General features: G+C 31.9%; 1 protein-coding gene and 1 long non-coding RNA gene across 11 annotated transcripts in view; one reads left to right on the forward strand and one right to left on the reverse strand.

Moving 5' to 3' along the window:
• LOC127710138 (uncharacterized) overlaps nt 1–27,949 on the reverse strand; it is a 304,241-nt gene that overhangs the window by 130,525 nt on the left and 145,767 nt on the right. The window lies entirely within an intron of this gene.
• Nucleotides 1–27,949, forward strand: part of LOC127709512 (uncharacterized) — a 217,648-nt gene that overhangs the window by 86,322 nt on the left and 103,377 nt on the right. For 2 of the 10 annotated variants that reach the window (XR_007985696.1, XR_007985698.1), the window contains exons 25-33: nt 416–492; nt 1,692–2,066; nt 3,444–3,631; nt 4,769–4,807; nt 6,051–6,086; nt 8,117–8,360; nt 9,702–9,766; nt 17,597–17,750; nt 21,287–24,154. Coding sequence is in view for 6 of the 10 variants with exons in the window: in XM_052215120.1 (XP_052071080.1) it covers nt 416–492; nt 1,692–2,066; nt 3,444–3,631; nt 4,769–4,807; nt 6,051–6,086; nt 8,117–8,360; nt 9,702–9,766; nt 17,597–17,750; nt 21,287–21,416 (1,308 nt within the window). In the remaining 4 variants the exon portion in view is untranslated. Of the gene's footprint in view, nt 1–415; nt 493–1,691; nt 2,067–3,443; nt 3,632–4,768; nt 4,808–6,050; nt 6,087–8,116; nt 8,361–9,701; nt 9,767–10,278; nt 10,326–14,515; nt 14,536–17,596; nt 18,513–21,286; nt 27,880–27,949 lie in introns of those variants that run through there. The other 8 variants (XM_052215120.1, XM_052215151.1, XR_007985697.1 and 5 more) reach the window with 7 other exon arrangements.

Below are 27,949 nucleotides of genomic sequence, written 5' to 3' on the forward strand. Positions count from 1 at the left end.
TGCCTGTGGAAATGATTAAAAATACTCACTGGTAGATAAGGTATAAACACAAATTTTGGGACGAGTTAAGCAAACGTTTGAAACGTACAAGATCACTTGATCTGGATCAAATCTGATATCATCAGATAAAATCACTCATCATAAGGCTTTAATACACAAAACTTGAGCATGAATAACAAAGATACAGGAACATATGAATAAGCACTATAACTAGAAACAAGCCTGAGGTGGTTATTACCTTGAAGAAATGTACTCTTCTTTATATTGAGGAATAAAAGAAGATTTTACTATCAAATGATTTATGCATATTGATTATCAGGGATTTAAAGAATACAGGTATTAAAAAATATATATTAGTGATAGCAAATGTCTGCATGTAGTAATGAAATTTTACCAAATTTTTGCTTATTTTCAGAATATTAAATCCTCACCAGAAGACCACCATGCACATCACCATCATGATCATAAGCATGAAGAAAAGGAGGAGAAAAAGTAAGATTTTGGGAAAATATTTTAGACATATTGTAAGATGCAATAATTAAATTTCAAAACCTTATTTTAACATCATTGCATGGTAGAAACCCTTTAGAATAGACAAAAATAAGCTGAGGATGTTTTAGTATCAGCACTTTCAATAAGAGACCACAGTTATAGCATGAAATTTGATTAATTGACTAAAACAGAATCTCTTTAAAATGACCACAAAATTTGGATTGAAACTGAATTTAAATACAGATTTAAAGTCATATAATTCTTCATATTTATCAAAGAAAGGAAATTGTTCTAGATAATGACTAGGTTTTTATGCCCCACCTACGATAGTAGTAGGGGCATTAATTATGTTTTCTGGTCTGTGCGTCCATTCTTTCGTCTGTTCGTCTGTCCCGCTTCAGGTTAAAGTTTTTGGGGATGAAGTTGAAGTCCAATCAACTTGAAACTTAGTACACGTGTTTCCTATGATATGATCTTTCTAATTTTAATGTCAAATTAGAGTTTTGACCCCAATTTCACAATCCACTGACCATAGAAAATGATAGTGTGAGTGGGGCATCCGTGTACTATGGACACATTCTTGTTTTTATTATGTACACATGTAGATAAACTTTCTTTTAAAGAAAAATCCTTTGTTTTATTCAAATCTTCAGGAAATGTACTGCTATTGAATTGTGGATTTCTCATTCTCTAATTCACTAGCAGCTTTCACATATGCAGTGACCTTAACATGATTTTTGGGGAAAATTTGGCAAGGTGCAAGTCTGAAGGGAAAAAACCTTGATGGAAAGAAGATATTATTATCCGAATTCAATACTGTAAATCATTTAACCACTGTTTTAGTAACAATTGGGAAACACATGGAAAGTAGAAAAAAAAATGTTGACTTATCACCTCACTTATTGTACATGTTGAAAAATTGACAAAAAAGCAAGATTAATTATTTTAATGCTGTATACAAATATAATTTTTGCTCTCAAAATTAAAGATGTGAGTTTTTAATTGTGGCAAAACTTATCCCGTTACAATTATTGCAGTAATAAAAACGTTGCAAAAATTTATGAATTTATAGCATCAAAACATTTCCAAATAACTGTTTGTCATTGTTTTCAAGTTGATAATTACAGAGTTATATTTTAGTTGTCCTTTATTAAAATGCATGAGTTGTTTTTTGGGAATTTAAGTTCTTGTATTTACAGGGATAAGGAAAAGATAGGATCAGAAGAAAATTTAGTACATAATTCAACAGAAAATGCCACTAATGAACAGTTATCTAACAAAGAAAACAAAGAACCAAAAACTTTTAAAGAGAAATATGATAAATCCAAAAATACACAGAGAGAAATAAAGACAACTTATTCAGCACGGGAAAGTACAAGTGCTCCCACTTTACAGATTCAAATTCCATCATCAGCTGATATAAAGGAAGAGGTAAAGAGTAAAGAAGTGAAAACTCCATCGAAGGAAGTTACATACACAAGACCAAGCAGTATCCCACCAACTGAGGCGATGTCACCAGATGGTACTCATCCACAACAATCCAGCAGAGGAAAGGCAGCATTCATGATTTCAGGGTAATAATACTTCTTTCTTAGTAAAGAAAGGATATGGGATATATGTTCATGAAACAACAATAATCCCATGAAATAATAGGATATAATCAAAATAATCAGTAGTGTTTTATTGCTGTTCTTCATCTTGGCAGTTTGTAGAAGGTCTTCTACACTTACAGACTTTATCAGCTCATATCTTACAGTTAAATGAAAACATCTCCTAGCTTCAACTTCAAGCATTGATAGCATTATGATATTAAGTTATATATAGAATTTAAAGGTAAGGAGCAATTTGTACAAGGAAAAATGTAAAAAAATATATTGTAGTTATCAAATAATGAGTAATAGTATTTTGAACAACTGCATGTACATGTGAATTTGAATCTCAAAACCTTGATCACATAATTGTCAGTTTTCCAGCTGAAGGTCATGATTCTTTTCAGGGACCCCGGCTTCCTCCAGCAATAAAAACTGACCGACATGAAAAAGCACAATAGTGCTGAAAGTAGCATTAAACACCAACCAAGCAATCAATCACACAATAGTTTCAAGTTAAATAATTGTATCCTGATATAATTGTTCAATAAGAGTACAACCCTTTTGGTTTAATATCTTATGGTACAAAAAGGCTTTCTTGTTGTCTATAATTCTAATATTTTAGTATTTAGTCTATTTTTCAGTTCAGCTGCATAAAAGAAAGATACCAAAGGGACATTCAAACTCATAAGTAGAAAATAAACTGACAACGCCATGGCTAAAAAAAAAGAATCCGCTTATGAGGATAGAATTTTGAAATTTAGATTAGAACTTTAAGAATAACAATAAATGCCAGTGGTTAGTCGAAATAAGTGGTGATAATCATGGGCACTGACAATCTATGAGAGTCTAAAAGAGATGAGGGGCCTCCGTGGCTGAGTGGTCTAAGTAGTTACTACTGTAATCACTAGCCAGTCAACACTGAGGTTGTGAGTTCGAACACCGCTCGTGCGGGTGCACTCGACTCCAATCTTAATTGACTAGGATTGTCAGTTTTCCTATCGAAGGTCTGTGGTTTTCTCAGGGCACTCCGGCTTCCTCCACCAATAAAAACTGGCCGCCACGAAATAGCCCAAAAGCGGTGCTTAAAAGTGGCGTTAAAACACCAAAAATCAATCAATCAATAAAAGAGATGATCTTAGGTGCTATAGTTCCTGCTTTACATGTGTCACCTGTAGATTTGTTCATCTCAAGGAAAAATCTGGTGATTTGTTTCATTCCAGGATGTCATAATTGAGGAAAAGAGGATGGGATTGTGGCTATGACAAGTGGAAGATATTCATGTCACACAGATGCTTTTTAATGGGTAACCAAATCATGATGGCACACATAAAACTATCAAATGTGTTTTATTTTTTTTAGTAGTAAGCCTGTTACTGGAACAAGACCATTTTCAGCAGTTGATGCTTACAAGTATATTGTGGCACACCCTATAAGACAGTCGACAGGGTCAACAGAAAATAGCTTTTCTACATCTTACCAGCAACAGAGAACAGATGTATGGAAACAGAATGTCACAGCACGTCCTAATACTACTGCACCTTCAACAGGTATCTTGAAATCTAATACATGGTTAATTAAACCCTTTGTTAAGCTGTAAAAGGTATTCACCTTTTTAAGTATCGGCTGTTGGCATCAAATTGGTTGATCTTAATAAAGGATACATAATTTGATATAAATTATATTTATTTGGTGATATATGTTGTATTCTTTGTCTTGCCTGCGACGAAAGTCGCAGAATGCGAGACTTTGGTATTACAATCCGGCGGCAGTGACGCGTAAACTATTTTTTTAAAGCTTTATATTTCAGAAGGTAGAAGACCTGAAAGCTTCATACCTTGTGCGCAGATACCTTATGTTACGAAGTTTCAGTCTGTTATATGTCCTTGACCTCATTTTCATGGTTCAGTGACTGCTTGAAAAAAAATTACAGCATTTTGGTTAAGTGAAATACTCACTTATTATGAGTAATAGGATAACTATATTTGGTATATGGGTTCCTTGCAACGTCTCCATGTCCCTCAGATAGGGTTAATCTGACCTTGACCTTATTCCATGGATCAGTGATCAAGTTTAAAGTTACGTGGTCAAGTCGGTATCTCAGATACCATAAGCAGTAGGTCAACTATATTTGTTGTATGGAACGGTTGTAAGGTGAACATGTCCGACTGACATGTTTCATTTGACCTTGACCTCAATTTCATGGTTCATTGGACAATGTTTAGTTTTTGTTGTTTTGATCTATTTCTCAGATACTTTAAGCAATAGGGCCACTATATTTGGTGTATGGAATGATTGTCGGGTGTACATGTCCGTCTGGCAGGTTACACATGACCTTGACATCTTTTTTATGGTTCATTGGTCAATATATTTGTTATATGGAATGATTGTAAGGTGCACATGTTTGTCTGGCATGGTTCATCTGACTGTGACCTCATTTTCATAGAACATTGATAATGTTAAGTTTATGTGATACTTGTTGTAAAACCTTCATATTACAGACTTTCAGCATGAATTCAATGATAAGTATAACAGGCGAAACATTTCAGCGTTTATATATCTTCGAAAAACTGAAATCGAACTGACAACACTGTGCTAGCAGTAAAGTAAAAACCATTGATTTCAAATTGTATGTGCCTGCAAGAATTGCATTGTTGAACTAATTATTTAACCTATATATTATATAGACGTTGTATTGAGTATAGTAGCAACACCTGCTCCTAGTGGTAAGTAATACATGCGTGACATGTACACAAGAGTTAATAATATACACTCATTTCATACACACAATATGAAGTAGGTATTATTAGATAGCACTTGAGCAATAAGTAAATTCATCATTTATCTTCTGTTTAAGAAAATTTTTATATTAGATTGAAATTGGTGTTTTTTCTTAGATTCTAAGTTTAATCGTTTGCTTGTTTCTGAATTAACAGTTTCAATTTTTGCACATTACATATCATTTGAAAATAAGCAATGTTTTGTGTATTAAATTTTTTGGTTTTGATAAGCAATCGATGAAATCAGTGAAAATTTGGATCCTGCAAGTAAATGTTCATTCTGATATAGTCTTTTATCCATACACCATTTGTTACAATCTGAAAGTTTTGATCAATTACAGGAAAATACAGGAATAGTCTTCAATATAAAATGAACATCTCATCTGAGATTATTAACTCTCATATTAAATCATATGTTTGGATATTTTATAAATAGGAAATTTATGTTCCTTTCTTGTACAGCACATTCATATAACATTAAGTTTTACAGTGAACTACTTTCATGCCTAAATGTATCTAGCTTAGTTATTTGAAACCTTATATGATGAAATTTCACCATATCATTTCTCTTACACAGTACGGTACTACACGCATAAACCATTTTGATCATTATGACCTACATTTTGTTCCTGAGTGATTAGTATACAGTTATGATAGTGATATAACCTTTAACATCACTGATAGTACTTCAAAATATTGTGTAATGGGGTAAATAGCAACATTCACAGATTAGTGGAATTTTTTATATTTTGATACGGATGAGTCACCATCTAGACAGACACACTGCCTACTTTGTTTTCCATTTTAAATGCCTACTTTGTTTTCCATTTTAAATGCACTTCATCTGTTTTAATTTTTGCATTGCATTATAACATGCATGGCACAATGACTTGCATACTCTTTAACTGTCTTCCTGTTAAAATATTTGCAGAAAATATTTTACAGTCAATGGAAATCAATTTGATGATTGAAAATTGTTGACAAAGTCATGAGAAAATATGAAAATTAATGTATGTAAAATTTATCTCTTCTTTAGAAATAAAATTTTTGTATGGTCACTGTTACCATGAAAGGGTCTATTGTTGTTCAAAAAAAGTATATATTGTCAACCTTTAACTACAGAATACTAGGTTCTATTATAGATGTTATGTGTTAGTAAAATAGAATGAAAATTATTTTATAATATTAGTGATCATGCCAGCGCTAGGATTCCGTGGCAGATCTGGTAAGATGTGTGAGAATAATATCACGGAAGTGGGACCAGGTTTTGGATATGCACTTGATAAGATTTTAATTCCACATTTATATCTATTCTGCTTTTGACTTTTGTTTTTTAAGTTTCGAATAATTATTACTCTTAATAGTAAATCCTGTGAAATATTGTATGTTCCCTTTCCAGACATATTTCTTAATATTCCCTTTACCTGTTAAAATTCCTTAAAATACTATTAAATGTGTGTTGTGTGTGTTTTGATAAAAAAAAAGTCAAGAAAGGCAGTTTTAAACTATCACAACAACACTTCTCTTTTGAGTTGAGTATTGTTGTTTCTTTAATGTAAACAATACATGTTTTGAGGTGTGGGTCTTGTTGTAGTTGATGACATAGTTGGTTTCTTTGGAAAACTTTTAATCTAATGAGATGACACACATTAGTTTTACACTGTTATGGCTGGTAGAAATTTAATATAAATAAGTTAATGGCAGACATGTGGTTGTCTGTGCCAGTGCCTGAAAAAATGAAAAAAAAAATCAAAATAATTAGATCTTTTTTGATTAATCATCAGGAGGCCTATAGTAATTAGATTGTCTTTATGTTGTTCACATATTGTTTCCTCTTATAACTTGAAACCTCTGAGTTCAATAATCAAATTTGATATCATTATTCAATACTACTAGAAGGTGTGTCACATACAATGAAGAAAACCAGACATTGAAAGTCATGGTCAAAAGCTTAGTTCAAATTAGGCACCATTTTACATATGTACAAAAAATGTTTCTGTTTTTTAACTTTAAAACACCTTGTATAGTGGTGCTGAAGCTTGGCATGATTAGTCAGCAATATAATAGAAGGTGTGTCTCATGCACAGAAGAAAACCGTAAATTGAAAATCATGGTCAAAAATTTAGTTCAATTTAGACACCCCTGCGCATATGTACAGAAATCATTTCCTCTCTGTAACTTTCAAATGTGTTTTCTGCTTAATTATATAAGTATGAAATGTAGTATACCACTTTTCTGTATAATCATCAAACATTACTGCAACTGTAACTAAAAAAATAAATGTAACATAAGACTCCATGAGAAATATTTTGAAAAATCCTACAAAAAGCTTATTGCCATAAACTTTCTTGTAAAATGGTGAAACTTGTAAGACTTATGACTGACAAATATATCCACCAATATTATTACAGAAGATCTTATAGTTAAAAACATGGTGTCTAAATGGGGCTTGTTTTAACTGTAATCACCCCTTATGTCACTTTTATAACTGGAAAAGTGAGTCTGTGCTAGGGAAAAAATTCCAACCATAAAAGATTATATAAAGATCTAATACAATTTTAATCAAATGAAAACTATAGCAAAGGTAAGGTCATTTTAGTTCCAGGAAAATATCACACATTTGGAAAACCAGAATGACCTGAATACAGTCCTTCAATTGTTGAAGTATTAATCATTAATATTAAACATGGGTATCGTAACATTAGAATGAGGGGAGGGAAGCTGAAGTCAGAGGCAAGGGAAACAGGAGTCTGGGGGTAGAAACAGGGAGAGGAGGTTGAGTAAAAATAGGTATATCTTGGGGAAAAAATTTTAACCGGTTTTTGTCTGGGAGAAAGTTGGAAGGGAATTGGTAGTTGGGGGTGTATGGAAGGTGGAATCAGGGACTCCCTGTCCAACCACTCATGAAAGCTTTTTGCAGTTGTATTTTTCTTTAAAATGTCACTAGTATATACAGGTAAAAATTTATGTATTCATTCATTCATGTATAATGAATTATAATAATTAACCATTTTCAAATTGTCTAGATGAATCTTTGTTCAATGTTACAAATGTATATTCATTTCAAGATGTGATTATCTGTATTTACCGAATCATATCAGCTGCTTTTGCCATTTAATAAATCCTTTACATTGATCAGAAGAAATGGAAACAAGCTGTTGCATTTCTTTTAATTTCATCTGTAATTAAAAATTATCATGCTTTAAGTCAGTATTTCTGTATAAGCTTTTTGTTTTTGTAAATTCTTTTTTACAGGAAGAAGAAAGTCGCCCCCTCCTCAAAGACCATCTTCTCCCGCAAACCGTGGAATACCTCCTCATCACAGACCTAAAAGTGCTGTTCTACAGGTCAGAGCAGGAACTGAATGGTTGGCTGGAGGACGTGACCTTCACTGGGAAAAGATGTCACAACGACCTCGAAATTCACATGTACCTGGATGGAAAGATGGATTACCGGATAATTTTCAAAGGCCAAAGTCAGCTGTTGCCAATAGGACTTAGTATGTGTCTGATTTTAATTAGAAAATAACCTTATAATTATAATTAGTTAACAATAATACTGTTTCTTTTCAAATTGTGATTGTGCTATATTTTCATTTTTGTCAAGCCTGTGACATTTATGTCGCGGAAGTGAGACATAGCAATCATAGATTCTGTTGTTGGTGTCGGGGGCTTCATCATTTAGGTTCAGTCTGCGGTTAAAATTTTTTAGACATCAATTACTTTGTCAAACCTTCATGGAATTTAAGGGAACTTGGACTTGTGCTTGTTTATGACCAAAATACAGTATCCAGAGCAAAATTTTGAAAATATTTATTTTTGTTTTTCCGTATTTTACTGACAAGTGAACGCATTATTTTTTTTTTTACATTTAACATTCAGATTTAGTCTGAGGTTCAAGTTTTTCAGTCATTAATAACTTTGTCAAACCTTCATGGGATTTTATAAACTTGTTTATGACCAAAAGACAGTAACCAGAGCGAAATTTTGAAAATATTCATTTTCATTTTTCCGTATTTTACTGATAAATGGACTTATTACAGTTAACATTCAGGCTCAGTTTGAAGTTAAAGTTTTTCAATCATCAATAATTTTGTCAAACCTTCATGGAATTTTATGAAATTTGGACAGAAGCTTGTTAATGACTAAAATACAGTATCCAGAGCTAAATTTTGAAAAAATTATTTTCATTTTTCCATATTTTACTGATATATGGACTTAGTTTTTTTTACAGTTAACAAGTATATACAGTCTGGGGTTAAAGTTTGTTACACATCAATAACTTTGTCAAACCTTCATACAATTTTATAAAACTTTGGCATGGACTTAGTTTTTTACAATTAACATTTACAGACAATCTGGGATAGAATTTTTTTGACATGATAAATTTGTAAACCTTCATGGATTTTATGAAACTTGGACTGAAACTAACCTTCAAAACCAAGAAATAGCTTCTAAAATAAAAGAAAGTTTGATTTTTTTCATGAATTCTGTATTTTACTGATAAATGGACTCATTTTTTAGGTCAACATTACACTTTTATACTAACAGCATCCATCACAGGCAAGACACAGGGTTCCATGGAACCCTTACGAATTTTTTATGCCCTAGTTGCTTCACAGAATTTGCAGCATATAGTCTTGTCATTATCAATTAATCTAACATTTTATACTTCTTGGCATGATAATATCAAATTGAATATTTGTATGTGATTAAAATTACCATGCTACTACAAGATAACCAAAGCTAATTATACCATTTTTTTTTATTTTAAGTAAAAATAGATAAAAATGATTATTGATCTACCTGTATCATCTGTGCAATATTATTTTTTACTTCAGTAAAAGATCAAGGGCCTCAACTCCAGTCACACCATCATCACTTGCATATGATAACATGATACATGGTAAGATAGAATAGACTGTAACAAAAGTAAATACGAATAATTTCTCATGAATATTTTCCTGTAAATTTTAAAGTTTATATTGTCTGTTGTAGAAATGATTCTCAGATGTGAATTGTCTACAAATTCCTGCTTATTGCAATCTGATTTAAGTACAGATCTTCTGTGCATGCTAAGCTTACAATGATCTGACAACGATCCATTCTACTTTGTGTTTTAAAGACCTTTCTGGATCCACAATAATACACATCTTACAAAGATTGGAGGCAGAAATTTCATTGGCTGATGTAATAATTACCAGAAGAGAAAGGAGAATGGAGTGTTGTCAGATCCTTGAAGCATGGACAGAGGATCTGTGTTGTTATCTGATTGTCATTATTGTTATCTGATTGTCATTATTGTTGAATACAGAAAAAGCAAAATCAATTATTTGCACAGTGGAATACCTATTAATGGTGTAGTTGTCACATGAAAATTTCTGTTCTAACCATTTAAATATGATTCTTGCTCATTAGCTGACCAATCGGTTGAAGTAGAAGAAGACATGAAAATAAAAACTTTGGTATGGAATTTACTGCTTTGGTTTGGGCATTGATGTAGATGCATTTTAGATTTGCATTGGTTTATCCTTTACCAGTTATGATAGGGTTTTGGCACTATTCAGTTTACCACATTATGGCTTAGAAGGGTTTGTTCATTCATTTTCACTAAGGGAAGCACATTTTTTCATTAACTTATGCTTTTGTTGGCTATGTCAGAGATAGTATTTTTAATAGCATTACCTTTTTATTTCCAGTTTTATTTTAAAAACTTCTTCAATCTTTACACAGAAACTTTATAAATAGAATAATGTAAATATTTCAAAGCTTTATGAGTAGTGTGCCTTGATAACTATCTTTTTTTTTTAATTTTATTTATATATTGGGGGAAAGGTGTCCTTTTCCAGTTATTTGCTTTGCACATTTGTCCTGTTGTCTTGCTGGAAGCTTGGTTTAAATTTTATAAGGTAGAACATGACCATATGAAATATTCCAGGAAGTTTCAAATTTATTATTGGTCAAAGGTTAACATTTAATGGTCATTTTAGTTACTTTGCCAAACAACTATAATTATGATTATTAAACCTTCCACTAATTTAAAAGGAGCTAATTTTGAGCTTTTTGGCTTTTATATTGGCTTTATTACGAGTCTATTGGACAACAGTAGCCTAAACATTCAGATAATCATGTAGATCAAGCAATATGGCCACCATCACTATAATTAGACCATGTGAAACACTAAACACTGCAATTGAAGAATCTATTGTTACCAAAGGAAAAGGACCAGGAAGGCATAAAATTGTACCTTCTAATATCATGCCTAAATACCAATATTAACAATCTAAAATATGCAAATTTAGATATATAAACATTTTTTCTGTTTACTCTTTCTTTTAGAAAAAGTTGATAGCCTCAAAAGTATGATGATTAAGCATTTTTTAGCCATATTTCCTATATAAATTCATTTTATACCCTATCATGGAATGAGGGGCATATAATGTTTCACACTTGTATGTCTGTTCTTTCCATGAAATTTTTAACAATATTTTTACATAAAGGAGGTGTGTGATAAATTTCACCAGTTAATTCAGAAAAATGGGTATATGCCAGGTGAGCAATGTATTATTCTTGAAGCCTCTAATTAGGTATAAAGATGTCCATTTATTTTCCATTTTTAGTCTGTGAATGTTGTAAGTAGCAGATGTTTGTTATTTTTACATATATTTTTTACCTTATTCTTGATAATCTTCTACAGATACCAGTTGTCATTGATAAACAAGTGAGTGGGGATTTTTAAGGCTTTGCATAACCAGTTGAGAGTGGGAAAATAAAGTAATCACTACGTCAGACATAATTTCATGTTTCAGAATTTTCTTTGTTTTGGGGGTAAAGACTTTTTTCTATCTGAAATTATTCTAAAACTTTATTTGGATCAGTTTGGTAGATATTTAGGTTTTTTATGTAAGAATTCACTCACTGCATTCTTGAAATCAATGAAAATTGGTACTTGATAACCATTAGTAATTTCACATTGAAATATCACCAGTTATCCCACACTAGTATTACTATAGCAATAAACAGTGGTTGTTTCAGAAGCATACCTTATTGTGTTGGCATTATATTAAATTCACCCCCATGTTTTAACACTAAATTATGTCTCTCAACTCATAGTGACTGAGTCTCATACCCAAGGTAACATTTAGACAGGCTCAAAAATTTATGTAGTTTATTTTGATTATATTGGAATTACTTTTGTATTTTTACAATCCTTGTCCAGTTTTGATCTTTTTGATAGTAATTAAAAAAGGAGCATACAAAGAAATAATTTCATATTATTTTGCTTCCAAATATGATTAGCTGTATATTATTACTGTTAATGCATCCCAATAACTTCTAAAAGAATTTTAATGAAAGTTAATTGTTGAGTATGCAGTTGTATAGAATTAAGAAATTATATTTAAAAAAGAAACACAAACATTCAAAATAAACAATAAATTTATATGTCTAAAATGGTGTAGAAATAACTACTGTTTACATGCTGATGAAACTTACTTAAGCTTACAGTCACTAATTAATGTACTGCACAACCAAATATTACCTACTCTTTTTTTATGTACATGAAATCTTCAAATATTGTTTTTGAGAGGGTGTTTTGGAGAGAGAGAGAAAGAAAGCAACAACATATGAAATGATTTGTCCTTGTGCTTTCACCAAAGTAACACCAAGTGTGTGAAATTATGGATATTTTCTGTTCCTCAATTAATATGAGTTAATAATCTTTTATGTTATACCAATTTCATTTAGTTACTTACATACACACTGACACAGATACAATTCAAAACTTTTAAAAGAAAATTCAAAATTTTTGTTTTTTCTTTAGTATATCAATCATATTGTATCACATCATTTCTTAGGTAAAGCAAATTTTAGTTTTAAGCCTATTATATCTATATGTTACATATGAATTTCTTCTGATGCAGTTGTCTTTGTCTATTCATAACACACTATACTCCTTTGAGCCCATTTGCCAGTCAGCTTTCATTCATGATAGAATGGTTTGTTATGATTTGTGCTGGACCATACAGCCATTTTGATTTGTCACTTTGTTGGAGTAATTGTGCTATTGTTACATAATGCACCTAGTGAAAACTACTCCTGAAAAAAAATGCTGGAAAACTTCTATATTAGGTAGGATTATTTGTCATCATGTGTTGTTGGCCAAACTGTAACATCCGTTTAGTTTTGACAATTTTTGCAGGAGTTGTGTGACTTTGACCATAAATAAGAATAACATATAAATATCATAACTTCTAAGTGGAAAGAAAGTAAAAAGCATGTGTTTGCATCTACATTACTCTTATTGTACAGCACAGTTTTGTTGATTCCTGCTCTTTATGCTTCAGCCAGTGTGTTTAAGCTTTGCATTAGGCTCATTTCTCAGAAAATTTTGAAATTTTAACACTTTACCTACTCCCTATGATGGAATAAAGGACATTGATCCTATACATTCTTTTCTTTTCCCATAATACACCATTTTCTTTCCTTGAACACAAAACCTATATATTATGCTTTGAGACTGATTATGTTTGGTGTTTTGGAAATATTGATGTCAAACTCCAGCAAGCAAATGTAATAGCATCTAAAATCTATATGGCTACATATTTAAAGGTCATCACAGTTACTATCTTACTGATAAACTATTAAGCAAGTAGAAATTGTTCTCTTTTTTAATCTTACTAAACAATACAACAAAATGACTTTAAATACTTTTTAGGTACACCATGATATAACATCTGTAAGTCTATAATATCTTTGCATTATGATTTTATATATATTTCAAATTTGAATTTATTCTGGTCTGGAATCAATCACCATTGTAATGTATTATTGTGTGAAATAGTGTTGTAAACAATTTTGTGCAGTATACAGTTCAGGATTTTAATTGTGTGCAGTATACAGTTCAGGATTTCAATTTTGTGCAGTATACATTATAGGATTTGATATAAACATAAAGGGATGTTAATCTAAAAACTTTCATATTTCAGCAAGTTACAGTTTTAAAGCATAAATATGAATGGAAGGTACATTATAAGTTTGTAATGGGGTAGATTTAGTTGTAGTAGGATACAGTTTAGAGGATAATTTTAGTTCTTTGCATATCATGACTTGTTTTGGCTGAATGCACAGTGTATGTTTGCAACAGATCATTATCATGAATAAAAATTAGTTGTATAAGAATTTTTTTACCCTTTTTAAACTTTAGGTGTTGTAGAGGGCAGCACTGATTATAAAGTCAAAAAGCACCCAAAACCAAAAAAGTACTACATATTAAACTGAGCTAATGACAAGAACTTCTTAAAACTTTTTAAGGAGATTGCAATGGTTTTCAAATTTAGTTTTTGGAGAGAACATATGACTATATAAATTGAAATAAATATATGTCTAAATCTTCAGAGGAACCATCTAATCTTAAGGTACAATTATTCACTAACTAGGCAGTTTTAATTTCACTTATAGTGAAAATAGAGAAATTTACCACATATGGCTTTCCTGTAAAATTATTCTTAAAGCTTACATTTTAGTATTCTGATCATTGAGGAGTGTTGTCTTGTTCGTAGTTTAAATTCCAGCTTGTTAGTTGCGTATATGTCAGAGGAAATTCTTATTGAATATTTTACAATTCTATTGAATATTTTACAATTCATTGTTTCAGAAAACTGATATTTTTCGATTGTAAGTCTTAAAAGTTTGAATTTTATGTATGGTATATTTCTTCATGGTCAGCACTATTTACTGATAAATGTTATTGTGTTTATGATGGATGTGGGCTTTGGATTGTTTACACGTCTGCTCATATTCACTAGGGAAGCACTGGTATTTTTAATATCATCTCCCTTATTATATTAATTAAATCAAAGGCAACACAATTTTGTCAAAATTGATGTAAACTTGCATTTCATAGTGAAGAATGTCTAAAATCATTTCACAAAATTTTCCTGTTGATTGAGACAAAACTTTTTTATTGTATGAATGCTCCCCAGGAATTAAACCTGTAAAAACAAATATTGACAATTTCTCTCTATTTAAATTTTTTTTTAAATCTGTAAATGATAGTACTTTTTCAGCAATTATGGACTGTCAAATTGTCAAACTATTATTAAATTTCAGTCATACTGCAAGGACTTTTGATTTTTTGTATCGTTCAGATAATGATTTTGGATTTAAAAGTTGTATGTATCAAGAAGTATTTATGATAGACCATTTATATATGGTATGCTTTTCTTTTTAGCAATGATGTATTATATGATGAAGCAGTATTATGACAGATATTCTCTCATTCTTCCTTCAATTACTTTTGGCATTTTTATTCTGTTTAAATATTTTTCTGATTAACAAGTACTTGTGATGGATGATTAATATATGGCATGATGTTTGCATTACCATAAATTCATGTCAGTTTCAAGTAAAATGTGAGGTCTTTACTGTATTGAATATTGTTTTCTTAGTCCAGTTTCCAAAAAATGTGCCTAGAATGACACTACATCAGATTACATTTATTCATTTTGCTGCAAACTTGGCAGAATGTTTTTTTGCAGTTATAGTTTTATAACTGAATGCTTGGAAATCTTCCAAGAAAAAAACCTATTAGAATTGTATTTAAACATGTGAATGTTTAGTTGAGTGGACCAGTATTATGAAAGAGTCTTAGGTTTGTAAGAAAGACATTTTTGTCGAGCCTGCGACTTTTGTCGCAGAAAGCTCGACATAGGGATAGTGATCCGGCGGCGGCGGTGTTAGCTAACTTCTTAAAAGCTTTATATTTTAGAAGGTGGAAGGTCTGGATGGTTCATACTTTGTATATGGATGCCTCATGTTACGAAGTTTCCGTCAGTCACATGTCCAATGTCCTTGACCTCATTTTCATGGTTCAGTGACTACTTGAAAAAAAAGTTCAGATTTTTTGTAATGTTAGATTCTCTCTTATTATAAGTAATAGGATAACTATATTTGGTATGTGTGTACCTTGCAAGGTCCTCATGGTTCAGTGGTTATAGTTAAGTTTTTGTGTTTTGGTCTGTTTTTCTTATACTGTATGCCATAAGTCTACTTTATTTGGTGTATGGAATGATTGTAAGGTGTACATGTCCAGCGGGCAGGTGTCATCTGACCTTGACCTCATTTTCATGGTTCAGTGGTCAAAGTTAAGTTTTTGAGTTTTGGTCTTTTTTTCTAATACTATATGCAATAGTTCAACTATATTTGGTATGTGCGTACCTTGCAAGGTCCTCATGCCCGTCAGACAGTTTTCACTTGACCTCGACCTCATTTTATGGATCAGTGAACAAGGTTAAGTTTTGGTGGTCAAGTCCATATCTCAGATACTATAAGCAATAGGTCTTGTATATTCGGTGTATGGAAGGACTGTAAGGTGTACATGTCCAACTGGCAGGTGTCATCTGACCTTGACCTCATTTTCATGGTTCAGTGGTTATAGTTAAGTTTTTGTGTTTTGGTCTGTTTTTCTTATACTGTATGCCATAGGTCTACTTTATTTGGTGTATGGAATGATTGTAAGGTGTACATGTCTAGCGGGCAGGTGTCATCTGACCTTGACCTCATTTTCATGGTTCAGTGGTCAAAGTTAAGTTTTTGAGTTTTGGTCTTTTTTTCTAATACTATATGCAATAGTTCAACTATATTTGGCATGTGCGTACCTTGCAAGGTCCTCATGCCCGTCAGACAGTTTTCCCTTGACCTCGACCTCATTTTATGGATCAGTGAACAAGGTTAAGTTTTGGTGGTCAAGTCCATATCTCAGATACTATAAGCAATAGGTCTTGTATATTCGGTGTATGGAAGGACTGTAAGGTGTACATGTCCAACTGGCAGGTGTCATCTGACCTTGACCTCATTTTCATGGTTCAGTGGTTATAGTTAAGCTTTTGTGTTTTGGTCTGTTTTTCTTATACTGTATGCCATAGGTCTGCTATATTTGGTGTATGGAATGATTGTAAGGTGTACATGTCTAGCGGGCAGGTGTCATCTGACCATGACCTCATTTTCATGGTTCAGTGGTCAAAGTTAAGTTTTTTGAGTTTTGGTCTTTTTTTCTAATACTATATGCAATAGTTCAACTATATTTGGTGTATGGAAATATTTTATGATCTATTTGGCAGTCACGCAGGTTTTATTTGACCTTGACCTCATTTTCAAGGTTCATTGCTCAGTGTTAAGTTTTTGTGTTTTGGTCTGTTTTTCTTAAACTATAAGCAATAGGTCAACTATATTTGTTGTATGGAAGAATTGTTAGCTGTACATGCCTGCCTAGCATGGTTCATCTGACCTTGACCTCATTTTGATGGTTCATTGGTCAATGTTTAGTTTACTTGGTTAATGTTAAGTTTATGTGACAGTTGTAATAAAGCTTTATATTTAGGACTATCAACATAATATCAATGATTAGTAAAGAAGGCGAGACATTTCAGCGTGTGCACTCTTGTTACTAAATAGCATAACTTAATGCACATATTATTTTAAAAAGTTATATTTTGAAGCACATTTTACATTTTTTAAAAAATCCTTTAGGAAGCATCAGTAGCTCAAACCTGACCCCTCTCCCAATATTTTTACTGTAATAAATGTCAAATTATTCCCTCCATTTGATGTTTTTGGGGCCAATTGGTGATTACACAGAATAAGTAAACCAAATGAAAAAGTTAAAGTCAAGTTTGAGTTACTATGGTTTGAGATGTGTCACAAACACTAATACACTTTTCCTTTTTTTCCTCACTAGGTTGGCGTTCCCCTCAAGGTTCCTTACCCGAATTAACTGATCTTTCTGATTATTATCACCCTCATCAACAACACCTTTTACGGATGCTCGGCTCATCACCACAGACAGGCCAATCACACTTCTATAACCCGCCACCACAAGATACAGTTTATAGGTAGAGCTAGTCACATCCAAAAATAATGTTGTGCCATATTAAATCATGATGCTTTTTATACTGACAAATTTGCATTTGACTTTTTTAAGGCAAATATAAGTAAATTATAATAATAATTTTGTAGTAATGCTTGCATGATGCCTCATATCTTAATGCCTTTCATAAAGATTCATTTAGTCATGTCACATTTTGTACTAAAATAATTTTCATTTTATTTAGCAATGTTAATTTCATTTGTGATAATCACTGTTCTAAATATCAGTAAAACATTTCTTATGCTGCATTTTATAGTTTTTAATTTGAATGTGATTAAACTATAGCTTCCTATTTTGTATAAGACATTATTTTTTATTTAGATATAATAGTCTTGGATGTGTATGAAACTTTAAATAAAAGCCTTGAGTAAGCATTTCTGAAATTATATTTGTTTTGAATTTTAAAAGTTTCATTTGATAATTATGTTTGCTAAATTTGAAACTCATCTCGAAAAAAAAAATTTTGAATTATAAATATTTAGGAAGAACATGACAATTTAAGTGTTATAATCTTAAAGTCAAGCGACATGATACCAGAGAGAGTACTTGTGCACAACATTAAGGTCACAATTGACCAGATGTGTTTCTTAGCTTAACCTATTGACATTGTTAACTTGTGTTGGTGTGTGCCTGACTGTGAATTCTATGGTGGTGGGATCTGCAATTTGTACGGAGTGCTGTGCCTTTGTCATTTCTTCATCAGATAGTTTTTCATTTTACTCAAATGGTAAGCATGTTTGTAGTATAAGTATATTAATATAATTCACATGATTAATGGAAGTTATTCTGCAATACAATTTATTTTTAAGCAACAATCAATAACATTTTTTTAGAAGGCATGATTCTTTGAACTTGTATATCTAAAAATTTTATAATTAGTTTTTGTCTCGCCTTGACGGAGTCAAAAAGCGAGACATAGGTATGCTGTTTCCAGTGATGATGACGACGGCGGTGTCAACAATGTATTAGTTTGTGATTAGGTCTAGTTCATGGTGAACCACTAGTGGTAGGTCAATGATATTTGGTATGCAGTTGTATTAGCATTGGTACATCTCATTACCATGGAGATTATTTGGCCCCGCCCCCTCAGTCAAGGTTTATTGACTTTGAAACTTTGCTTAGTGTACATGTATTAGTTTGTGATTAGGTCAGTTTATGGGGAACCACTAGTGGTAGGTCAATGATATTTGGTATGCAGTTGTATAAGCATTGGCATATCTCATTTCCATGGAGATTATTTGGCCATGCCCCCTCATTCATGGTCTATTGACTTTGAAACTTTTGCTTAGTTTTCATGTATTAGTTTGTGATTAGTTCAGTTTAAGATGAACCACTTATGTTAAGTCAATGATATTCGGTATACAAATGTATTGGTTCAGTTTAAGATGAACCACTTATGTTAAGTCAATGATATTCGGTATACAAATGTATTGGCATTTGCAAGTTTAATTTCCATGGAGATTATAAAACCCCCTTCCCCTAATTATGGTTCATTGACTTTGAAACATTTACATAGTTTACAAGTTAATGTTTGTGTTTGGGTTTGTTTAAAGGGAAAGACTTATGAAAAGTCAATGGTATTTCATAATTTGGTTTGCAGTTGTATTAGCATTGGCACATCTCATTTCCATGGAGATTGTTTAGACCCTATAAAAGTATGTTCTTGAAATGAGCTTTCAGGCTAGTAGGTATAAAAGTTTTTGGCACAGACTGTGACACTATATGGTTCTTTTAAAGAAACCATGTAAAGCTTTTTAAGGGGAAGTAAAATAATATAAATAAATGAGGAAAACTGAACAGGTAAAGGTAATCATAAAATAAATCCAAATTAACAGTAAAATACAATTTAGAGATTATTAAAACTGACAAAAATGGAAGAGGAAATTCAAATAAAAGTCATCAATGGTTTCTGTACATTCTAAGCTTGACTGCTAATTAAAAAAAAGTTAAATTCTGTATTTGTAAATATAAGATTAAGATAAGTTTTAGTTGATGAATCAATCCTGGAAAGAAGATTAAATGAAAGTAAAGTGAAATTACTTTTATTTTAATGATTTAGACATGTAATTAAATTTGAAAAAAGTGAAATATGGCTTAATTTACAGAACAAGCAAAGCACCAAACAATTGAAAAAAGCAGGAGAAAGGTCATGCTTTTGAAAAATAAGTTTTATGATTTAGCTCCTAACATTTCAACATATTTATACATTCTTGGCTTTCAAACAGAAAAAATAAGAAGATGTGGTATGATTGCCAATGAGACAGCTCTCCACCAGAGACCAATGACAAATAGATATAAGAAGACGTGGTATGATTGCCAATGAGACAGCTCTCCACCAGAGACCAATGACAAATAGATATAAGAAGATGTGGTATGATTGCCAATGAGACAGCTCTCCACCAGAGACCAATGACAAATAGATATAAGAAGATGTGGTATGATTGCCAGTGAGACAGCTCTCCACCAGAGACCAATGACAAATAGATATAAGAAGATGATGTATGATTGCCAATGAGACAGCTCTCCACCAGAGACCAATGACAAATAGATATAAAAAGATGTGGTATGATTGCCAATGAGACAGCTCTCCACCAGAGACCAATGACAAATAGATATAAAAAGATGTGGTATGATTGCCAATGAGACAGCTCTCCACCAGAGACCAATGACAAATAGATATAAGAAGATGATGTATGATTGCCATTGACAAATAGATATAATGATCCTTCCTGAAGAAGGTAAACCTAGAAAGCTCCTAGGAAGCACTAAATTTATCAAGTGTTATTTTTGTTTTCTATATACCAGTGAGACCCTTAATAAATAAAAATAGTCTCTGGTAAATATTTTTTAACTTCCAACACCATTTAAGAAAGTTACAAATTACAATAAGATGTAATTTTTCAAATATTTTATTCTCTTTACTGACTGAATTTTCAGAAACAGTATTCACATTGGCAGAATAGACCACTTTCGAGTTATGTCTTTCACCGGAAAAGTTCGTCAATTATGCACACCTTTATGACATCATTTACCAGATAGAGGGGATTGCCTGTATCCCTGCACTATCAAAGTTCATCAAGTGTCTTCGTGATCCTCATTATGCAGGATAAACTAGAAATAATGTTTGTTCTGAAGGTACTTAATCACAATTCCCCAATGACAGCAGTGCTGATTATCAATTATAAAAATTTAATTTGCTGAATAATTCATGCATTAAAGCATTATATTTTTTTAACCAATCGCTCAACACGGGAAGGAAGTGATGATGCCCTTAAACACACAAATGATGTTCACTAAAACCAAAGTTTTTGACAGAAATGCATAGAACTCAAAAGTGGTCTATTACAGTTTTCTTATGTGAAACACAGTCAGATCAATCCTACCTAAAATATTATTAATAAGAAATATAAATTTGATGTTTTTAAAGTTTGACTCTCCTCATGAATCAAAATACAGCTCATACAGATTTTTAAAGATGTCTTTGTATATATTTACTTTCAGCACTCCCCCCTGCAGTCCTCGTGCCAATAGCCCTATAAAGATTCTACACCTGGACTGCATCATTGAGACAGAAGATACAGCATTCTGTTCCAGAGCAGAAAGCCCTACTCTACAAGATGTGCCAATTTAGAAATACTTCGTCGATTTATTTTTGATGATCTTTAATCTTTAATTACTTTTTTAGCTCACCTTACCCAAAAGGGTCAAGTGAGCTTTTCTCATCACTTGGCATCCGTCGTCCGTTAACTTTTACAAAAATCTTCTTCTCTGAAACTACTGGGCTAAATAAGACAAAACTTGGCTTAAATCATCCTTAGGGTATCTAGTTTAATAAATGTATCTGATGACCCGCCCATCAACCAAGATGGCCGCCATGGGGGTAAAATGCAGTTTTTTGCTTATATCTCTGAAACTAAAGCATTTAGAGCAAATCCGACAGAATAAAAATATTCATCAGGTCAAGATCTATCTGCTCTGAAATTTTCAGATGCATCAGACAACTTGTTGTTGGGTTGCTGCCCCTGAATTGGTAATTTTAAGGAAATTTTTCAGTTTTTGGTTATCTTGAATATTATAATAGATAGAGATAAACTGTAAACAGCAAAAATGTTCAGCAAAGTAAGCTCTACAAATAAATCATACGATCAAAATTGTCAATTGACCCCTTCAGGAGTTATTGCCCTTTAAAGTCAATTTTTCGTAAATTTTTGTAATCTTTTACAAAAACTTCTCCTGAAATTACTGGGCCAAGTTAAACCATACTTGGCTTAAATCATCCTTAGGGTATCTAGTTTAAAAAATGTATCCAATGACCACGCCCACCTACCAAGATGGCCGCCATGGCTAAAAATTGAACATAGAGGTAAAATGCAGTTTTTGGCTTATATCTCTGAAAATAAAGCATTTAGAGGAAATGTAACGGGGTTAAAATGTTCCATCAGGTCAACATGACCAAAATTGTCAATTGACCCCTTAAGGAGTTATTGTCCTTTAAAGTCAATTTTTCATAAATTTTTTTAATCTTTTACAAAAATCTTATCCTCTTAATCTACTTGGCCAAATGGAATTAAACTTAGCCACAATTATTATTCTTGATTGAAAAATGTATTCCATGACCCTGCCCTACAACCAGCATGGTCCCCATTGGTAAAAATAGAACATAGGGGTTTACTATAGAAGTATATGTGAAAAATGTAAAAAAAAAACAATTTCAGATGGTCACAACTTGAAAACTAATTTAAATAATGATAAGTGGTCTTCAGTTACTATTGTAAGACTACAATGGGATGACTTGATTTTTTTTCCAGGGGGTGCAATTTTTTTTGGGGGGTGGGGTGTAGCTAATAATTTCTCCTTGATATGTTCCATATTCAGAATTATTCAGTGTTACTTCTTTTATAAACCATTATTATATCTTTTCTTTCAGCATACTTATATTGGGTGAATGACCTGGTGGGTTAGTCAGGGTCAGGGGATCCCCTGCTGAATTTTTTTTTGAAGGGTGTTCCATAAAAACATTTTATAGGCATTTTCAGCATTATACAGGCACTGGGTAAAATAAATTTTGGAGCGAAGGAAAGGAAATTTTTTATTTTTTGTTAATTATCTTGAATATCATTATAGATTGAGATAAACTGTAAACAGCAAAAATATCAAGCAAAGAAAGATCTACAAATAAGTTAACATGACCAATTGGCAATTGACATCTTATTGGAGTTATTGTCCTTTAAAGTTATTTTCTGCAATTTATTGGTAATTTTTGTAAATCTTTTCAAAAATCTTCTGCTTTTGATTTAACTACTGGGCCAAATTAAACCAAACTTGGCCTCGATCATTATTAGGGTATCTATATAATTTTAACCTTATTTTACTCGATTTCCAAAACCACAGTACATATAGGTGAGCAACACAGCTCTTGAAAGCCTCTAGTTTTATAATCAATTTGTTACGTGTTTTATTGTGCTTTTTCTTCTTCATTAAAACAAATAACAAAATTATGATTATCATCTGTATATTCAAGCACTAAATTCTTAAGTTTTAGGACCTGAACACAAGTATTTAAAGAAATATGTATGTTTTATTTACACTTAATTTTAAATTCATTCATAATCACCGATTTGTCCCTATTGTGATATTGAATAGTGTTACATAAATTTTCAGGACATGTATGTATAATCAATGCTGAGGGTTTTCATTTATGAATTCTTTTATTGCTAAGGCCATTTTCTTTAAAAAAAAATATTTAAAAATGGACTGTTATTTATATTTTATCTCCCCTTATTCAAAATTCTTTTTTTTTTTTCCTTTTTTTTTTGGCTGACTTTTTTATTAGTTTTTTTAGCCCATTATTCTGTCAACCACAAACAGACCTCATTGCTTTGAAAATATGAAGAAAAGGATACATTCTTTTTTAATGTATTTATATTTTTATACGGCCACAAAAAAATTTTTGTGGTCGTATATTGGTATGACGTTGGCGTCGTCGTCGTCGTCCGAAGACACATTAGTTTTCGCACTCTAACTTTAGTTTAAGTGAATGGATCTCAATGAAATTTTACCATAAGGTTCAATACCACAAAAGGAAGGTGGGAATTGGGGGTTATGGTACCAACAGTTAAGGAAAAAGGGGCCAAAAATAAGCATTTTTCTAACTTCCAGACATAACTTGTGTGTAAGTGTATGGATCTCTCTGACATTGTACCACAAGGTTCCATATCACAAAGGGAATGCTGGGATTGATTTTGGGGGTAATTGCGTCCAAATTTTAGGAATTAGGGGCCAAAAAAGGGAAAAAAACAAGCATTTTTCTAGTTTCCAGACAATAACTTGTGTGTAAGTGTATGGATCTCTCTGACATTGTATCACAAGGTTCCATATCACAAAGGGAATGCTGGGATTGATTTTGGGGGTAATTGCCTCCAAATTTTAGGAATTAGGAGCCAAAAAGGGGCAAGAAACAAGCATTTTTCTAGTTTCCAGACAATAACTTGTGTTCAAGTGTATGGATCTCTCTGAAATTGTACTACAAGGTTCCATATCACAAAGGGAAAGCTGGAATTGAGTTTGGGGGTAATTGCCCAAAAAGTTTAGGAACAAGGGGCCAAAAATAAGCATTTTTCTAGTTTCCAGACAATAACTTGTGTTCAAGTGTATGGATCTCTCTGAAATTGTACTGCAAGGTACCATACCACAAAGGGAAGGCTGGAATCGATTGTGGGGGTAATTCCCTCAAAATCTTAGTATTTAGGGGCCATAAAAGGGCAAAAAAACAAGCATTTTTCTAGTTTCAGGACAATAACTTGTGTGTTAGTGTATGGATCTTTATGAAATTGTACTGCAAGGTTCCATATCACAAAGGGAAAGCTGGGTTTAAGTTTGGGGGTAATTGCCCTAAATGTTTAGGAATTCGGGGCCAAAATGGGGCCAAAAAACAAGCATTTTTCTAGTTTCCAGACAATAACTTGTGTTCAAGTGTATGGATCTCTCTGAAATTGTACTGCAAGGTACCATACCACAAAGGGAAAGCTGGAATTGAGTTTGGGGGTGATGAATCATAAGGGGGTTCAAAAAATTGGGGGGGGGGATTTTTTTTTTCTTTAAAATTTTCCATTTTAAATTGGTTATTTCTGATTTATATATAAAAGCAAATAATAATGATATGGTTTGAATAGGTAAATTAAAAATTTTTAAGTTCTTAGACCACTTTCATTCTGTGTGCAAAACCTATGCTGTGTCAAATATTTAATTACAATCCAAATTCAGTGCTGTATCAAACTTGAATGTTATGTCCATACTTGCCCCAACTGTTCAGGGTTCGACCTCTGCGGTCGTATCAAGCTGCGCCCCAGCAGAGCATTTTATTTACATGTATTATACATTAAAACATGACAAATTTCATATTAATAAAATAAGGTTATAATTAATGATCAGTAGATGTCATTTGATTTTTGCAAAAAAAAAACTTGATATAATGCTTTTATGATTAGAAACAATTGTACTAAATTTTGGTAGTTTATATATTGCTGCATGAATGTCTCTGAGAGCATTTGTTTATGGCATTATAAATGAGTTATTAGTATATGTAATGAGATTTTTCAATCATTTTTTTTTTTAATAAGGCTTTTGCTATTTTAGATTCTAGAAGCTGATGCATTACTTAATGTTTGTCTTTTTAGCTCACTTGGCCCAGAGGGCCAAGTGAGCTTTTCTCATCACTTGGTATCCGTCGTCTTTAACTTTTACAAAAATTTCTCCACAAAAACTTATGGGCCAAATTTAACCAAACTTGACCACAATCATCATTGGGGTATCTAGTTTAAAAAAAGTGTCCGATGACCCCGCCTGCCAACCAAGATGGCAGACATGGCTAAAAATAGAACATAAGGGTAAAATGCAAGTTTTGTCTATTATTTTGAAAACCGTTATAAAAAGAGAAAATCTGTTCAGAATGTTGTGCTCTACCAATTGTTCCTATATGTCAAAACTGTCAGACAACTTCTTATAGGAGTTATTGCCCTTAAATGACAAATTTTACCATTTTTTTACATTTTTGCCTGTTATCTTGAAAACTATAATAGATATGGAGAAACTTTAAATGCAAAAATGATCAACAAAACAAGATCTACAAATAAGTTTTATTGTCGAAATTGTCAGTCGACTCCTTATTAGAGTTATTGTCCTTTGATGACGATGTATACCAATTTTTTGTAGAGCCTGAGACTTTTGTCGCAGAAAGCTCAACATAGGGATAGTGATCCGGCGGCGGGGGCAGCAGCGTTAGCTAACTTCTTAAAAGCTTTATATTTTAGAAGTTTGAAGATCTGGATGCTTCATACTTTTTATATGGATGCCTCATGTTACGAAGTTTCCGTCAGTCACATGTCCAATGTCCTTGACCTCATTTTCATGGTTCATTGGTCAATGTTTAGTTTAATTGGTTAATGTTAAGTTTATGTGACAGTTGTAATAAAGCTTTATAATTAAGACTATTAACATAATATCAATGATTAGTAAAGACGGCGAGACATTTCAGCGTGTGCACTCTTGTTGTGTTTTTGCCTTATATCTTAAAAATTATAATAGATAGATAGAAACTTAAATAAGCAAAAAAGTCAGCAAGATAATATCTACATTTTTTTGGGGGGGTTTTGCCATATATAATAAAAATTATAATAGATAAATAGACACTTTAAATCACAACAATGATCAGCAAGGTAACATCTACTAACAAGTAAAATTCTGCCGATATAGTTAGTAGACTGTCACTCTTTATAGGAGTAATTGCCCTTAAATGAGGATTTTTTCTCCTGTTTTATGTTTTGAGCAAAAACTAAAGTAGAAAGAGAGAAACTAAACAGACTAGATGATCAGCAATACAAGATTAACAAAACAGAGATTTTTGTCATGAATTATTAATCTCGTCTACAATATAGGAGAGTGTCCTTTGTTGAATATGCACATAGACCAAGGTGAGCGACACAGGCTCTGAAGAGCCTCTAGTTAAATGAAGTTTGTGTATTTATTAATGATTAATTGCTTGCTCAGATATCATGACAATGTATGTCCTTTGACTGTCATCGAAATGAAATATGAATACATTGCTCATACACTTAATTTGTGTATAGATATATATATAATGCGTTTTGTTAAAATATACTTTTTCACTTTTTTGGTCTTTTGGAAAATGTTGTTTGTGCTGTATTTAGACCCCTCTACCAAGAAATTTGTTTTGCATGCACACGTATAAAAATTGCGGTTTTTATCCAACGCAATCATAGGTTTGAACGTTGTTTTCAATTTAGACTTGGATATAAATATATATACCTCTTGCTGTTACTATAATATGAATAGGTGTTGTGTCAAGTTATTTTACATTAGACTGTTTTTTATAGAATGATTCATTCCGTCCACAATTTAAAGATGCCAAATATTATGTTAAATGAAATAAGATATGTTTTTTGTTATTTTCTGTTAAAAATTGTTTTGCCATTTTTTATAAACTCTTCCTCAATAATGAACCATGATAATTTGTTTACAGCTGATTTTTTATGGCAAATGTTGAAGTTCCTTAGATTTGTTGTTAAGAAATATTCAGTTCCTTTGTTTAAGAATAATTACATTGACGCTGTATATTATATCCTCAATCTATGAGTGGGGCTTGATTGAAATCACACATCTATCAATTTCATTTAAAAATCTTTTATAACTAATGCAACTCAAAACTTAAATTTGAACAGTCTCAGGCTATTATAACTGTTTTGGACTATAAAAAATAGAATGAATTGATATTGTTGTCACATCTTACACTGATTCTTCTAGCAGATACCAAATTTCAATAAAATCCACCTCACAGATTAATAATTAGATAGTAATTTTCTGTTGAAAAGAGATCACTGCTGCCATTATCCACCATTTTCATTGCTGATGAGTTTAACTGACAACAAAGGGACTGTTGAAACAGATCTTGCTTATGTTTATGTGATAGTAAATTTTATTACATTTTATAAATACACTGAGTAATCTATTTCTTTTACATTGTTGATATGGTTACATGAAATTTATGGGATCAAACAAATAAAATTTATAGAAACTTCTTTGCTAATTTGTTGAATTTTGATGACTGAGTAAGTAAAACATGTTGATACAATCTTTACACTCTGTGTT

This window comes from Mytilus californianus, unplaced genomic scaffold (assembly GCF_021869535.1).
Source record: "Mytilus californianus isolate M0D057914Y unplaced genomic scaffold, xbMytCali1.0.p SCAF_1, whole genome shotgun sequence".
Classification (NCBI taxonomy): Eukaryota; Metazoa; Mollusca; class Bivalvia; order Mytilida; family Mytilidae; genus Mytilus; species Mytilus californianus.